Raw genomic sequence first — 18,230 nt, forward strand, 5'->3', positions numbered from 1 at the left:
CTTCTGATCATTCTGACAATGTGATTATTAGTTTTTCGACATAAAAAAGGTTTAAAAGTGCAGCTGCAAATCTGGAAAGACATTCAGTTGCTCGTATTTGGGGCTTCTAAGCATCTCAATGATGTACGACTATGTGCTTCAGAGTTTGATTTGGACTGAATTCCAAATGGAGTGACGCCACACAAAAATAAAAATAACTGCGGGCAGGGCAACTTGGTGCTGGCTTCCAGTTTAAGCATCACTCATCTACATTCCCTGCAGTCAGCAGGAATGCATGTTTTGAATTCATGCTTAAGTGCATGTGAGATTTCCCAAAAATGTAACTAGACCAAGACATGGAAACTACACAAAGCCTGTGTTTAGCAGTCAAAAACTCCACACTGTGTCTTTAAAAGGCTGCATAGAAGACATTAATGCAGGATTAGCGCCAACTTGTTGCTATAGTAAAAGTTAATAGGGCAGTAGTAAAGCTTATTTTAGAACTGTACGTTAATGATCAACAAGTATATATTACAAAAACATGATGCAATGCACCACCAAAGGAATGTAAGACTGGTAGCAGGTAAACAAGAAGGTCCTGAAGTACTAGCATACCTTGGCTTTGCAAATGTTTTACGAGAAGGAATCCAAGATACGCACAATGCCATTTGATGGTTTTTGTAATCCGTCACAGTGCTTTAGAAAACCAATTCTTTAACTGTTCTGCATCGTTAACAGCCATTCGGTGTGGTCACAACACAAAGAATTCCTGGGAAATCTTAGCTTTCATGCGATTGACCAACCGAGACGTCTTCAAGCGACAGCTCAGAAAGTACGTTACATTTAACCCTCGACCAAGCGGACTTGCGCAGCGTTGATTTAGCCAATTAGCTGCAGGTAAATCGGGTATTTTACAGCAGGCTCATCTTTAAATCTGACGTCCGCGGAGGCGAACGCCTTCTGGTGAACTAATAGTGATGGATGATAGAGATCAAGCTGGTACGGGAGAGCCCAAGACGGAAATACCATGGAAGTGTCCGAGAAGGCTTCACAGAAAAAGAAACTGTGCTTTCAGAGGACAGGAAGTAGAAATATTTGAGGGAAGACCTACCAGAACGAAGACACACAAGTTCCATAGTGCAGCTTTAAGGAATAATTACTATATGACTCACCTAAGTAACTCAGCTTATTATGGAACGTGTAGAAATACAAAAATATTCTGCACCTATGTATAAATCCTGACATGGAGCCCGTTTAGAGATGCGTCATCTTCTCCATATTGAAAACACTCGTGACCACGGACCTACCTTAAATATCACAACCCGTTTCCAAGGGAGCCTGCGCCCTGGCTGTGACGTGCAGGCAGGAGAGATGAGCGATGGGAAAAGGCCTCGTAATCAAGCAGTTGACATTTCAGAGGGAGATCAGCTGGGATATGCAGCCCCTTACATTTACATTCCAGCAACCAGAGAGTTCATGGATGCCTAGTAGGCGCGGTGATTAAAAAGGGCTAATTAAAGAGAGATGGAGGAAATCATTCCAGGTTTTTTTTAATTTTTTTTATTAAATTTCCCATGAAATTAGATTTCTCGTTTGCCTGCACGGGTTAGAAGGTTGAGGTTTTATCGTGTTTTTTTTTCCTCCCCTTGAAAAACAAGGTCTGTGTGGATTAATGTGTGTAGCGCATGAGGAATGAGGAGTGACAGTCCACTTATGAGGAGACGTTATGCTCCCTGAGTTTAATTCCCATTCTGGAGGAGATGGGCGTGACAAGAGAGGACACTCACACATGTCGGACATTCAAATTTAAGCTGCATGAGGGTGAGGGAGAGGAATGACGGCTTTCTAATCAAGCGGCATCTGCGGCGGTGTCGCTCTGAACCAAAATCTCGCAGATGAACGCGGGAAGCAGCAGAAGTCATGTATATGCTGTACGTACAGATGGAAGGGCTCACCGAGTGAAACCTTGTGTACAGCTTGTATGCTAATGTCACGCTGGCGGTGGACAGCCTGCATGACAGCTCCTGTGTACCGCGGAGACGTATGGGAGTAATGGGCGCAACTAATGCAGGACCCCAGAGGACTGGAATAGAAGAGAATGACAGCTCTGGTAGAGGTAAATGGATCAAATGTGTGGAGGTGCAATAAAAGCTACTACATCTGCTAATGGCTGCTTTTGAAGACAGGAGAGAGATGGAGATGTGAGGGCGTAAGGGGAAAGGAAAGGAAAGGAAAGGAAAGGAAAGGAAATGACATCAAGGGAAAGGAAAAGACAGGACAGGACAGGAAAGGAAAGGAAGGGAAGGGAAAGGAAAGGAAAGGACAGGACAGGAAAGCAAAGGAAAGCAAGGGAAGGGAAAGGAAAGGACAGGAGAGGACAGGAAAAGACATCAAGGAAAAGGGAAATGGAAATGAAATGAAAGCAGAGGAAAGGAAAGGAAAGGAAAGCACAGGAGAGGAGAGGAGAGGACAGGACAGGACAGGACAGGACAGGACAGGAAAGGACAGGAAAGGACAGGAAAGGAAGGGAAAGGACATTAAGGGAAAGGACAGGATAGGAAAGGAAAGGAAGGGAAAGGAAAGGAAGGGAAAGGACATTAAGGGAAAGGACAGGATAGGAAAGCAAAGGAAAGCAAGGGAAGGGAAAGGACAGGACAGGGCAGGACAGGGCAGGGCAGGATAGGGCAGGGCAGGAAAGGAAAGGAAAAGACATCAAGGAAAAGGGAAAAGCAAAGGAAATGAAAGGAAAGCACAGGAGAGGAGAGGAGAGGAGAGGAGAGGAAAGGAAAGGACATCAAGGGAAGGGAAAGGAAAGGACAGGACAGGAAAGCAAAGAAAAGCAAGGGGAGGGAAGGGAAAGGACAGAACAGGACAGGGTAGGACAGGACAGGAAAGGAAAAGAAGGCAAAGGACATCAGGGGAAAGGGAAAGGAAAGAAATAGGAAGGAAAGGAAAGGGACAGGAACAAAACAAAGGATGTCGGGGCAAATTAAAAGATATATTAGAAAGGAAAGGAAAGCGAAGGACAAGGACAGGACAAGAAAGAACAGGACAGGACAGAACAGGAAAGGAAAAGAAAGGAAAGGAAAGGAAAAGAAAGGAAAAGAAAGGAAAGGACCTCCTCTTTACTTTTTGTTCCCAGTCATCTATGTGTTACAGCATCAGTGGATGACTAATTACAAGTTCTGCTGACTGTGACTTCCACCCCATGTGATTAAAATACATTCTTACATGAATGAAACGATTCAGTGGTTTCTTTGTAATCTACGACAGAAGGCACATTCTGAAAAATGTGAAAAGTAAAACAACAGGCGGACTTGGTGGTCTTCCAGGTGATCCTGACAAATGACAAATCAATCTGCACAGTGAATAAAAGCCGACAACTTTTTACTTTCCGTCATCTTCCCGTCGCACACAAGCTCACGCCAAGAGAAATGGAGTGAGAGGGGATAAAGAGGCCAGCTCTGAAACGCTGTGATTTGGCCCTAAGAGCCCGACCAAAGAGAAAATGGATGCGAGTTATATCCTCTCCACGCCATTAACAAAGTAGTGGGGAATCTGACAGGTCAATGACTTCAACCGCCATGCGTCCAACTGTCATCTGGGAGCTGCACTGCACACAGCCTCACGTAACACACCCGGAGTAAGGGGTCAGCGTCGAGGAGGGGATAATTGACTGAAGGGTGACCCGCGGCCGTCTCTTTACACTGTGGTCTTTTGTGTTCCAGAGTGTGTACCGTGTATGCGCGGTCGCACCTAAGCCAACACCCCCGTGGCCTTCTCCACATTCATCAGATTGGTATTAATATTCATGAGGAGGCTGGTGGCCGGTGTCTCGAGATGGGGGGCTAATGAACGGAGCGTGCGAGCGCGTCGGTGTGTGCGCCGGGCGTCGCAGATGCAGGGGGGCAGAACTGTAATCAAATCACGGCCGCCCCCTCATCTCCACCCTCATCAACCACCAGTGGCGCCCCTTCCGCGTGCGCTAACGCTAACATGCTACAGTACACGCTTGCCTGTGGTTCGGCGGGGACGCGTGTGTGTGTGTGTGTGACTTTGTGTGTGTGTGTTTAATAATAATAGTCGGGGGCTGGCCCAGATAAAGAGGTCTGGACTCGCAGCTAAGCTAAGCACTGGGCGTACAAATAGCCAGCCATTATCTCTCATTAGCATCCGCGGCTAACACAGGGCCCACGCTGCGCGGTGGAGGGCCCTCACAATGGGGCCACTCCTGTATGATTGATGGCGAAACAGCGTCGGCCACAATAACGGAACAAAAAAGAGAAGCACTAAAGATAGAATCTGCCGGCTGCGGCGAGGTAATAAAAATGTAGACAAACAAAAGGAAGTCAGACTAATCAAGAATGCCAGGCACAGCTCATTAATCTATGAGAGCCGACACCGCTTGGAAGCCCGGAGATAAGTCGGATGACTGGCACGTCGCGAGGATCACGCGCGCTCATCCTATTCCGTCTGCTATCTTTTCATCAGCGGCAAAAACAAAGGGATAAAATGAGCAGCGAGATGAAAGGGAGGAGGGCGTTTAGAGGATTGGGTGAAAGCCGGGAGAGAGTCAAGAAACAAAGGTAAATAGGACAGTTCCTGCACGGCGCAGGTTCGAGTGAAGCTCGGCGGAGCCTGTTATCACAAAAGCTAGAGAAAAGAGCGCCGACGTCAGGTTAACGCCGCTGAAACCATCTGAATAATGACACTACACCAGAACTTTTGAGGAGAAAAAAAAAAAAAAGAAGCAGTTTTAGGACGGGAAAATGACTCATTAAAATCTACGACTCGCGCTCTTATCCACAAATAAGATGCAGATCTTGTGATTATAATTCCATCATCCCAGAAAATGAAGCCTCTGTTCTCTGTGATTGCGAAAACACTTTTTTCTCCCCCGCCCCCCCCGCGCTGAAGATTCCCACCGAGTTTACACATCTATTATTTAGTCCTGTCCCCTTTTTCACAAAGACTATTTTGCCAAACTTGCAGTCTTACATGCACACGGCGCCACGTGCGAGCGCGCACACACTGCTGCTCGTACGCCGATTGTTAGCGCGTGGCAACAGGGTCGGCTGAATATTCCATTTCCATTTCATTTGGCCTTTGTGCTGACTAAGTGTTGGTAATTCATCATTCGCCTGGACCCAGGGCTTATGAATATGGATTTCGGGCAGTTTATTAGCACATCTTAGGAATGCATTATGGCAAATTAGCAAGGGGAATAAAATTTGCTCTTCAGTGGAAATTGGGCCAGTGTCTATGTGTGTGTGTGAGTGCAGACTGCCAGGCCATCTTCCCAACGTCAGTGCTGCTTTTTCAGAACTTCCTTCTGCACATGGCTGACTAGTTTTCAATCTGTAATGGTGTCCTCACACTACAAATGAGCACGACAGCCAAATCACGGCGCGCTGTCATCGCTCGGTCGCTCGCTGAAGAATGAGAGGTACGAAAGGGAGGCCCAAGGCAGAAAAACTCATTTAGTTGGTTTAAACTCCTAATAACCGGTGACAGGCTAACCAACAGTTAGATTTACAAATACCTTATTTGTTGGACATCCTGTCATCCTGCCAGTTTGGAGGCTTGAGTAGGGAGTCCAAACAAATCCTCTGCAAGACTCTAAGCATGGCTAAGAATGACAGATCCTCTGCTGTAATTTACTGTCCGTCACGCCAGGTAGGAACAATCGAGAAACGGCTTACTATCGGTGTTATTCTAAGCTGTCCAACCATGAAAAACAGCTGTCTGTCAGGAGTCAGCGCGGCTATGTGGAGAGCGTATGAGTCTATGCATCCTAATGCAACAACACATTATAAAGCAATGTTTCACTGTGGATTGAATTAAAAAAAAAAATAACTGCCACCAATCACCCATCCATCAACCCCATCCTCACCCTGTCCCTGTCTTCCACCACGTCACTCAGCAGGTCGTCCATGTCCAGGATGCCTCCTTCAGAGTACTCCAAGTGGTGGGTCTTCACTGTGCTCTCCCCATGCTGGACACAAAGACATGAATTAGAAACATTACGCACCTCTTACCAATCTGCATTTTCTAAATAAAGCTCATATTTATACGTTATATCTATATTCATGAGTCCTATACAAAGACAAGCTTGGTTGACTGACATGGTACATCAACATCACTGTACTCTAATCAATCGATTAGTTGCAAGGGAAAAAAACATTTTCTTTAGATTAACTAAACGAATAACAACGACAGCGCACTGAATGAACTCTACATGGTAGAGTTATTAGCATTTTAACTTGATTATTTCCTCCTGGATTGGTAACAACGGACTCAAACCAGACTAGCACGCATTTGCCTAATTAACTGAGCATCATAATGCAGGCAAAGGTAGCAATTTTAGATGAGCTTGGTGGTGAATACATAGCGGTCTTTGTCAGAATGGGTGCGTTCACTGGCAGTCTTTTCCTCAAGCAAGGTTACTAATGTAGCACTTTTCACCTCAAGAAAGTTACACTGGTGAACGTCGGACCAATGAGAATCTGGTCAAACAGCAGCATGTGGAATAACTACCCAACCAGGAGACTAGGTTGGTTAACTTTAGGACCTAGTCACAAACCTAGGACCTAGGGCCTAAGATTCCGCATAGCCCTAGGACGGGACTCTTCAATTGGTCGTATTGCAGTGAGGTAATCATAGAGTCACAAGAACAAACAAATCCAAATCCTTACTCATTCCAAGTGTAGTAACAGCCACTGCAGCCCAACAGTGTACATAAACTCACCTTTTAATAATACACTGCAAAAACCCTGATAAGTATCATTTATGAGAGATTCCCCTCCAAAGTAATAAGAAAATATGCGCCCATTTTCCCCCATAAGCCTTTTTTCCACCTCTTTTCTTTGAGTTTCAGACATTGCGATGCCTGCCAATAACAAAACTGCAGATTTATATGATTATGAACATGGAATTCTACATGATTGCCCCAGATTTTCTGCTTTTTACAGACACAGCTTTTACATTTACATCAGTATAGTACGGTAGATAGAATAAACAGAAACTCTGCTTTGCCATTTTAGTTCCCAGTGAATGATGTGACACAGCTTTGACTGTCAGTCAATGTAATAATCACACATATACTTCAGCACAACAGCAGCTTTCCCTGCTTGTTAGACAGGTACGGTATATCGGGAGCAGATGACCTACATTACAGTGAACATGCACAACTCCAGGTTTACAGGGTACAGATCTAGCAGAAGAATGTGAGAGCGAGGCGGGAGGAGGATAGGAACTTTTCCAGTTTCGCGGCTCCCCGGGGAGCGGTGGGCACATTCCAGGCCGGTTTCGTTATCACCACGGAGAGGTCAGAGCGAACACACCCACCGGAGGAGGAACTACGCCGAGCCTGGTGTTCATTCATCGTCAGAGTCAACAAGGACTTAGGGCTAAGCCACAATCTCAGTGCTATTTATTCAATAAAATCAACAAAGAAGTATAGGAACAATGGCATCTTCCCCTTTTTGTGACCCAGTAAGCACAGTCTGTTGTGGTGATGCTTTGCAGTACTACATTTGTGGACAAGTTCTGGACCGTCTGGATGGGTTAAATTTAGTTTTGCTGAATAAATATCTCACGGTTCGTTTTCCACATTTTCCATAAGAAGCTATTTGTAGACTGAAAAAAAGGTATCTTTGACAAGCCTTATCGTTTCTAACAATGTGTGCAGTAGAAAATGGCCCATTAGGAACTGCCCATACCAATAAGCAATTTGTCCTGAGCAACACAAGACTACATTACTAGCTAAATTACCGGCTATAAGCCTCGGAGGCTGGAATGAGGTTGGCTGAGACCCAGTGAGCGGCTCCTGCTGTATCACAGAGCCCCGTTGTGAATGGGCTCGCTCTTGCTCGGCTACACCTGAATGCGAATTAAGGGGCACGGGAAAAAAAAAAAAGAGAAAGGGTGTCTTCCTTTCACAATGGGCCAAGTCCATTCTCTTAAAACAAATGGTTGGGAGAGCCTGGGATTTCAATCACAGGAATAAAGCCAGAGCCTCCTTTTCTTCAGGAGAACCAAGGGCCAAAAGAAAAATTCAAATTCAAATTTTAAAAACTATACTAAAATGAAGTCATGGGGATGGAAAAAACTCAACTGCAAGTTCACAGTCCAACAAACACAAAGCTATCATAAAGTTCAACTTCAAATAGAGGAAGCGTTTGGTGATATTTTAGATTTAGCAGATAAATAATTAACTTTATGAGACAGAAAAAAAACCCACTACCTGCAGACGAACATTAACAGAGCAGGACACCGAGCTCTGCAGCACTTTACAAAACAACAAACGCAACCCTCGTCTTGTTTTCCCCCAAAAAGGCCCTGCGCCAGTACAGCATTTTGAGTAATGATGGTCTGATCCATTATTAACAGTGCAGCAGAGAGGCTTATTTCCATTGCTCAAGGAACAGTAATAACACAACTTTCTTTTTTTCCCCCCTCTTACGGCAGCACACGCAAACTGAAATGAATCCAAACAGTGATGCCGTTGCAAGACTCACACTTCTACTTTTCAGGCACATTTTGCAAATATCAATGCCCTTATTTACACCTGGCATGAGTGATGAGATTGCAGTCGGACAGTGCTTGACCACCTGAAAGCACAGGTGTACAATGCACCCAAGATGAGAACAGATTATGAGCCGATCAGCCAAACTAATTGGCGTTATAGGCTTCTGCATCAATTTGACGCCATAGGTACGGTGACAGCGCAGACCCTACGCGGACCCTAGCGCCATAGCCTGACGTGCATCACCCCAGAAATGTAACTACGTGCCATGGTAACACAGACTGCAAGACCTGTGGTCCACTTGGTAGCAGCGTGTTTCCGCTTCCGGCTCCTTCTCCATCTCCGCAATTTTTGAATTTAGGATCAATAAAGATTGAGCACATCAAGCAAAGGTTAACTGAGGAGGTGTGAATCCTCTTCGGCGAAATTTTGGCAAACCTTTCAGTCACCATTGTTGAAAGTGAAGCAGTCCTCAGCTACTACTAGCCATGCAAACGAGAGGCAGATCTCAATGTGGACATCTGGGACATGTAGTGCAGCCGGTGTAAATGTGATCAGGGCGAGATGTAATCTGGATACAGATGCATTTTAGTGCCATGTGTAAATTCCTTTCCACCACATGTGGCGTGACTGTAGCCGTTGCATTGTATTCTTCTTTTATTTACATCTGTATCCAAATCCCTATTTTGTGTCGAGATAAGACATGCAAATACGCACCACGCATTCAAACTGTGAGATCAAACCATAAAAGCATATTTTTTTTATTTTTTTAATAGTATCATCATCATCATCTGAAATCATGTGTGTATTGGTGTGTTTTATTTCCAAATCTTCCTTATAAGGGAGCAAATGCGGCACGGAGACGTTGAAACAGGAAGACCGCGGCTATAGCAAAGACGTCACCCCGCGGCATTTACGCCTTGCCAGAAAAACCGGTCCAGCCTGAAAGGCCGCCGGCATTCTTCTGCCTCTCACCGACACTGTTTGTGTTGCAGGAAGGGACGGCGAAGGACGGCAATAGATTCCTCTGGCACGCGCCTTAATGGAATAAGAGTGTGATTTTCAGAGACTAATTCACGTCACTGGATTAGAGCACAAGAATGCAGGAGTGTTAATTAGCGTCGCCCCTGCAAGCCGAGCTTAAGCGCACCTGGCGTACCTTTATTCCTCAACCAGAAGGCCCTGAGAAACACACTTGGCTCTTTTTCGTGATGAAAAGGGGATGAATATATGACACTTCAGAGAGAAACTAATCTACGGGGAGGGAAGAGGGCAATAAAAGGAAGTTCTTCTGAAGTCCCTCATTGTCAATCCCTGCTAATTCCACTCACTCTTCGCTTGAAATAAATAACAAAAGGAGTCGGGAGTCAGTCAGTCAACAGCACAGGAGAATTACCGTGACAGTTGGAAGAGTAAATTCCCTGCAAATTACACCATTAAGACTCCCATCATTTACAGCCATATCTCTCCTTTCCTCACTCTGGTGAGCAAACACCACTCGAGAACGACGGAGCGCTGGGGCGATTAGTGAAGCTAAATTCGGTGGCGGAGGTGGTGGTGGTGGTGGTGGTGGTGTTTCACACTTTGATCCTCAGAAGAATGTGTAATTACAAAGCTGCGAGAGCACGGTGTGGATTTAGCTGTGACAAAAAAGAAAGAGTCTTTAATGAACGCATCGATGAGGAGCCGTCTTCGCGAGGGATCCACCGGCGTGAGCGAAGGGAGAGAGGAAGGAAAAGCTGTGACCTTCCTCTCAAAAAGGAAGAGGACACTCGGAAATAGAGACATCTACAGAGGCCAAATTAATCCTGAAAACATGTGAGCGCTTCATACATCAAACAGAGCTTCAGTTCTTAGTCTTATCACCAACGTGGGAGCTTATTTTGATAAAACAAATATGTATGGAAGTCAATGAGTGAGCAAAAAATGGGTTTTGATCACTTGCGTAACTTTTGGGTGTGTCGTACTTCACAATACATACTTTTATTATCTAATACCCAAAGTATTTTAAAACAATCCTCAGCTTTTGATTTCCACAACTGACAAACATATGTGTAATTCATGACACAAATGTTATTGTGTGAAAAAAAACAAAAGTCCCTCGTACCGTGCCCTTCAGCTAATAATACAAATGTTAAAGTTATTTGTATAGGCCTAGCAGCAGTCTCATGAATACATGCAAACATTTAACAACCAGCGTCACTAACAGCAGGTCGGAACAGACGCATTCAATTTTTCAAAGACGCGCACTGCACGGCTGACACGACCCGCGGTGTACGACTCCTCTTTGCACGAGAGAGAGGGCAAAGTGCTTTCAGCTTGTTTAGTGAGCTGTCAGCGCGGAGTCGACATATAGGGGCTGTAATCTGAACTGAGCCGGCAGAGACACACCATGAGACGGAGACACAGCTACTGTTCCTCCTGAGAATTGACAAGAGTCAGAGTCTACATGCTGGTCCCTCAGGCTATGGGCCTGTTCCAGTACAGTGAGGCAATAACAAAGGTCACTCCACTCCTACGAAGACTCTTTCCCTTCATGCAAATGTAGACTTACACATACCGAGCTTCGAGTGACTCAAATGTAAGCATTCCTTGCTTTTGACTTAAATATATTAAGGCTTCATAGGAGGCAGATGGAAGTAGAAAGACTTAATTTATTTATCTCTCTAAAACATGCACATGCTAACACATTAGGTGCAAATCTTTACACAACTCCTCGGCTTTCTTCCACGCGTTCGCTCTTATTTATCACCATCCCCGATTGTATGTACACTTCTATTTTACAAGTCACACTCTATAATAAGAAGGGATTACACTGAATGCTCTTATATGCAGGCTTTGTTGACTTAACGGTTATCTCAACCGTGGAGAGGACGCGGCTGAGATGACATTAAAATGGAGTGCTAATTAGGAGGGTCTATGCGCCATTACTGAAATGCAGAATCCGGTTCACCCTGCACATGGTCATAAACACACACACTGCAGCAGATTAAACCCGGGTTTTTGACACTGTCCCTTGCTGTCAGCGGCGAGTGCAGAAATGTGCGGTTAATGTGGGCGCTAAGTGGATGCTGCTGGCAGGAGCAGCCGGCTCATCTGGTCAGATCTGTTCTGCCCTTTCTGGCAGCTACAGAGATGGACTGTCCTCGCCGTGATCTGCCTCTATTAAGAGAAGGCCGCAGACTGCCGAGTCAGCGTCTCGGAAGGCCTCCTAATTAACATGCTTTGTGAAAAGCAATCAAGGCCCGGGTGCATTCTAATCACACGCTCGCATTTAGCCTGCTAGAGCTTGTGCACCGCGGCGAGAGGGTGGCATGGCTGTCAGTGAAGCCGAGACAGCTCTGGGGACGCTGAGTGAGATGAGTGTGTGTGTGTGGGGAAGCAATCCATCGAGGCGTCCAGCCACCCAATCGCTCCTCGCATCCCTGCCTCCACGGCTTCTCGCATCCCCAAGCGGCAGCTCCTTCCCTCGCCCACAGGGAGGGTGTGTGGGCAGGCAGGCTGAGGGGGGACCAGCCAACCGATAAGAACGGGGCCTGTCACCAATCCTAATCCCCAATCACTCACAGGACAAAGCCTCCTGTCCACCACGCACCTCCCCGACTGCGGCCACATTGAGGACATCAAACAGCAAACTTCCACCTGCCCGCTGAGATACCAGGGCTTAAACACGGGGCCATTGTACAGGTAGACAGCCGAGGCCTCAGCCAGCGCCGCGCACGTCCTCCAACCACACACGAGCACGCTATCACACTAAGACAGCATGCACATAAGCTGCTGATTAATAAAAAGGTCAGTTCGCCAGAATGATTAATGTTCAAGTGATTGCAGCGTCAGGGAGCAGCAAGCTGGTGGGTTGTATCTTTGTGTGTATGTGTGCATATTTTGAAAAGAGTCAGCCAGGCATTAAAATAATAAAATTCCAAACCATTAACCAGCTAGTTTCAGATCACTCCATACATCATCAATGAATACAACTTGTTGCAATGCATTTCGGCCATATTTGTAGTCACCCTACAGGACAGCTAACCAATCTGTAGTCAAGACATCTTCACATCGCTTGCAAAGTGGCTCATCCTGCTCAGGCTGATAAAGACTGTCACAACCGGCCCACAGATGCTGGGTGGACTATATTATGATGCAACTAAAAGTGGAAAATTGACCAGGACCTAGCTAGCTTACATATTGTATGGTCTAAAGAAGCCCCATTAATTAATCACAATGGAAATGTGGTTTTATATGTCAATAACAGTTAACTCTCACACACTATCTTCTGTTACAGTTCAGCATATAGGCAGGGTCAGTTTTGAGATAATATGTTGTGTTTTTGTTCTTCTACTTCGGGTCAACGTTTCCTACATTTCCCAGAATCCTCTTTGACATCAGGTATACGTTTCCTGTGTCCAGATGTTTTGTGCACGGAGGAGGAAACGAAAAGCTACAGGTTGAGGCTGCAATGCATTGTGGTCTATGGAGGGTAAAGTGTAAACAGGGAACTGAGCAGCTATATTTACGTTTATATATTTAAGTTTTTTACTCGTGGTCGTACTCTGTGCAAGCAAACTGCAAATGATATTAAAAATAAAAAATAAATACAATATTAATATGCAAACTCTAGGTGTAAAAGTGTTTTGTTTTGCCAAGAGTTTTAATTACGACTAATGCATGTACAAATGTTTTTATACAAACATTTGGTACTTACACGCCATACAATACCGTAGTTAAAAAAACTATACATAAGTCTAGCAACAAAAACAAGTTTCTTTAAGGTAAATAAAAGGTCGCTTCCTCAATTTAAGCTAGCAGCTAACGTTAGCTCTGATAACTAATAATGTGGTCACGTGACCTGCATCTCGGCCAAGTTTTATCACCAGACTCTGACAAACACAATGACAGGAATCAAATGGTGTGTGTACAAGTACAATCATGGGGAAATGAAATGAATTAAGTGTTAATTTGCGGTTTTAGAGTATTTACCTGCTCCAAAATCCTCAGATACCTCCGTGTGGCTTGTTCGACTAAATCCCGTACAATCCATCCGGCTTTGCAGGGAACCACCACTGAGGTGTCCCCGAAAGTTACTGTCACTTTCATTCCAGCTAAAAAAAAAAAATGTTTTCCAAAAAATAATAATGATAAAAATAAAAAGTAATATTTAAATCCAAGTTTCGATGGAGCAGGGGACGCGGACCTGCTCACTGTTTGCGAAAGTGGCACCTGTACGTCGAAACTGGAGCAACAGGTGTCTCGGGTCGGGATGAAATCACGGTGAAGTCAGCTTTTCCGTCTTCATCGAGCGAGATTGGAGACCAAAACCTTCGGGGGACATCTTACTTCCAGCCGTCGCAGAAGTTGGAGGGGAAAAAACGCTAATTACGATCGCACTGTTTGAGTTTTTGTCACGTTGAGCCGTCCGCTGATCCACCCAAACAAAACAAACTCACACTGGAACCCGGAAGAAATCACAGCGACTCTGGCACTTCAGGAAATTACACTCCCAGCGACACTCCGTGGATTTATAGCTGTACTTTAGTTTATTAATGTCATTAGTCATGTTCATAATAAACACTAGTTACGCGTTTCAAGTGGGATTCATAGATGCAAAAAGTAATAGTCGTCCAATAACACGTTTTTCTCTTCTATATTTTTGTTTTGTTTAGTTTTTTTTTAGTTCTACCTGCTTTGTATGGAGGACTGGAAGTGCCTAAAATAAACAAACGAAATAAAATAAATAAGTAGACATTTGAATGCGTTTAATTAAAAAACAAAAGATGGCAATACATATTTTACTTTTAAATTCTTCCCATATTTTTTTAACTTTGTATAAAAACCCACTCTTTACTTACTTTACTTACTTACTATTTAGTGTCCAAGTAATTTCTTTATACATTTATCGATGTGTCTGTTTCTGTTATTTCACCTTTGCGTCTTCTGCATTTATTTCCCCAAACTTATTTATTTCTGTCTTGTTTTCTTCATTACTCAACTAAGGAGGCTGTCATTATAAAATTTTAAATATTTAAAAAAAAAAAAATTGCATATTGGCATATATCACATTTTATAAACCAATTATACCCCATATTTATTATTATTAGTTTATTTATCAGGGACAATGCAGCGCACATTATTACATACATAGCTATCACAGTCAATGCCATAACAATGTCTGTAGATGTGTTACATAAAAGGTTTCTAGCCAGTTGGCTAATTTGCAACCCCAGTCCCTGGTCAGACCTTTCTATATATATATATATATATATATATATATATATATATATATATATATATATATATACTGTGCCTTTTTTCTGCTGCATATGTGATATAAAGAAAGAAATACTAAAATGACAATGAACTTTGCACTGTCTTCGTTGAATCAGAAATATTACAATTAATCGTGGGAATGTTGGCACACCTGGAGTACGCCCACATGACTGCGGGTTTGCTCAAAATACGTCTCGAATTAATTAGAACCGCGCAGAAAGCGGACTGAAGGCGGATGAATAAAAATGTACAAGTAAAAAAGTGACATTAAAGTGACAAATTCTTGAGTCTACACAAGCTGTGTAAAGTAAGCGGCAGGTCCAGTAGCATTACAACAACCAAAATTGGAAGAATCTATTTATGCTGGAAAGAATGCAATCACAGTGCTGTGCCATTACTCAGCTACTGAACTTAAGGCATTATGTTATGTTTAATTTTACTTGTATTTCTCTAAATCTAAGAGACAACTACACCCAACAGGAAATTTATTGTGACCTCCGTTAACATACTTTTCCTGGATTCTGTATTTTGTGTATCAAGAAACTCTTGTAAACACACATTATTTTACTGGATAGACAGAGGGCCTGTGAAGTAAACTGTCTACATGCATTTACAGAGAAATATATTAGCTCCACTCCCTTCTATTCCCCCTGCACACACACACATGTCAACTCACCTCTTCTCACACATCACACATACTAATTACCTAACGGTTATTGTCTGTCATTTTATGTCATTAGGTGTGTTGTGAAATTGCCTTTATGGATATTAATGGCCGCCGACACGCTCCCCTGCCTTATTCCCTCGCATTGTTTGGTTTTCGCTCTCGGGAATTTCCTCCCCATCAAATCAGAAAGCCACCACGGCGGATGGATTCATAATTGGGACGAGCAATTATTTCCACGGCCACCGCGGTTCAGCCGAAATGTGCAGAACGGAGCAATGAAGGGAAGGCGGCCTCTTTTTTGCCTCTTTCTTTCATCCCTTCACCCGGAGTAAACAAGGTGAGTGTGTGGGGGATGAGAGAGCAAGGGGACGGGAGGCAAATAGAGAGATGGTAAAAGAGAAGATGATTTCTAATTAGTGAAGCCTACGCTAGCTGGAGCATCATTGTCTATAATCCCTGGGCTCTGATTTTTAACATCATCTCATACCTGGTTTAACACTGTTTTTAGACACTCTGAGTGTATATGATGCCGGTTATGTTCTCCCAGCTGCTGACTCATCAGTCAGTGCAGCTTTATTGTTGGAAACACACATGTCCCACTGCTGACTGCAGTCATTTGCACCCACCGGTGGAACATGAGTGTTTCCATGCAGCATTAGCAAAACCCAGGTTGCAGGAAAAATGAAAGATAAAGCTGTAGCGCATGTATTTGTGCAGGAAAGATCCAGTCTTTCAGTTCAAACCGCCGGTTAACGAAAGGCCTCCCGACAACAGGCCACGGTTAAGCCTCTCACTTGGCTGTTTTCTTTGAATTAGCTCTCCACACTCGCCTGTCTGAAGTGCTTCTCTGCTAAGAAATCCAAGATACATACAGTTTGTTGAGCGCAAATATTTGCATATCACACATTTGATTGAAAGGGAAAAAGGTAAACACAATCCCAGCATTGAACTCAAAGTCAAATACATTTTTGATGTTTACGGGTACTTTTCTCTTGATGCAGACGGGATCACCTAATCCCAGCAGACAGTTCAATAAGGGATAGAGAGGGAACCTGAGGGGACAGATGCTCCTCAGTGAACTTTTGCCTCGGCTTCATTTAAACTCAGCTTGAACTCAAGCAAACGTATAATTTTCTTTCTTTTTCTTTATTACATCTGCAGTTCCTTCAGTGGCCACTTGAGGCAGGCTACAAAAATGAGTCAATCATTATAGAAGCTTGCGTTAAAATGCTCCAGTTAACAAGCAGGACTAAACATGGCTTTGGTCCCTATGGCTAAATCCATCACTCATGACAACAGTAAGAGGTTAAAAGCCAAGTCTAGCCATGTTTGTTAGGCGGAGTCAGGCATGGCCAAGATGGTGACGCGTAGTGGCACCTCGTTGAGCTTCAAAACCTCTCCTCTGGAAAGTTACAAGTGTCCTTACAGAGGGTTTGTCCGTCTTTATACTATTCATGCACCGTTATTGCAAAAAGCTGAGCAAGTGTGCACAATGAGCTAGGTAAATAACACCCATGCATGCACACACACAAATCCACATACAAGTACATCTTTTCAAATCAATCCATTCAACGCGCGTAGATCCCCTCCCGTTTGTTTAAGGTGGCTCCGATTCCTCCGCGCCGATCCTGTAAAGGTAAAAAAGGCGAAAAACAAAGCGAGGCGTTTTGAAGTCGACGCGGCGGAGGCCTCAATCTGTCCTCGCGCTGTGTGACACGCGGGAGAACAGAGAGACGAGATGTCGGTGTCAGAAGTGCGGCGTTGCGACACGACGCGCGGGGCATGCGAAGATTTTCATCTGTCTCCCCGGAAGACAGGAGGCTGTTGTTTGACGTGGGAGTGGGACGGGTTTGACAACGCTGATGTGCTTGCACAACATCACTGCTGTCAATTGTTGACTATGATGTCACTTCCCCTATAAATAGAGCGGTATGCGATCCTCACCTGGAGGGGTTGCAAAGCAAAAGGAGAGTTTTGTTGACTTCCTTACCTGCTGTTGAAGCGCAGAATGTACAGTTGCCTTTTAGCTGACGCGTCGCTACAAGCCTTTGAACGCTCTATCAAACCTTCTTTCTGTTTTTTTTGGCGCTTTCCTTGTCTGGAAGTAAGGCAAAGTGTTGGTCGTCAATAAAAGCCCAGTGATGGTTTTTGTTGTTTTGTTCGTGTCTTTGAGTGCAATTTACAGGGTTGGCTTGTCTGGGTCGATAGCCATGTTGATTTGCTTTCAGTCTTCAAGCAGTGCTCCTTTTCTAAAGAGCAAAATTGACATGTTCTCAGCGGCAGTGCCACCACCCCTGTGTTTTAGCTCAGTGTGAGCCTGGAGCCGGTCAATAGCTGAGACTTGCTTCACTTCCTGCTGCGCTGCTTACAATTACAGGCCCTGAATCAGTTGCAAGGATTACTCATAAAAACCTGCTCTCTCTTTCTCTCTCGCTCTCTCTTTCTCTTTCTGTGCGAGTGTGTGTGTAGCCGCGCAAGTAGGGCGAGGGGAGATAGCGCTCGCAATCACAAAATATGGCTTTCATTCGGCGTGAGGATTTCATTTCAGACCTCAGGTGTAATATTCACGCGGCAAAATTGCATTTCTTTTGTGCGCGGCCGCTGAAAGGCTCCGATCGAGTAGCTGAAGGCGCTCGCCGGTGAATTACAAGTGTTGCCCAAGTTGCCCGAAAATGTTGTCTGGAATAATCACAGTTATTCAAAGGCAAACAGCTGTCATTGGGCTCCATGATCCGTGGGCACATTGAGATATACAGTGTATTGTAGTGTGGAGCTCATACACTCCCAACACAG

General features: G+C 44.4%; 1 protein-coding gene across 2 annotated transcripts in view; it reads right to left on the minus strand.

Moving 5' to 3' along the window:
- pard3ba (par-3 family cell polarity regulator beta a) overlaps nt 1-14,053 on the minus strand; it is a 136,587-nt gene extending 122,534 nt beyond the window's left edge. For both annotated transcript variants that reach the window (XM_084574247.1, XM_084574246.1), the window contains exons 1-2: nt 13,484-14,053; nt 5,873-5,974 (exon numbers count right to left, since the gene is read on the minus strand). In XM_084574247.1, coding sequence (XP_084430373.1) covers nt 5,873-5,974; nt 13,484-13,600 — 219 coding nt within the window. In that variant the 5' untranslated portion in view covers nt 13,601-14,053. The remainder of the gene's footprint in view (nt 1-5,872; nt 5,975-13,483) is intronic.
- Nucleotides 14,054-18,230: the final 4,177 nt, after the last annotated feature.

This window comes from Chelon labrosus (assembly GCF_963514085.1).
Source record: "Chelon labrosus genome assembly, chromosome: 24".
Taxonomy (NCBI): domain Eukaryota; kingdom Metazoa; phylum Chordata; class Actinopteri; order Mugiliformes; family Mugilidae; genus Chelon; species Chelon labrosus.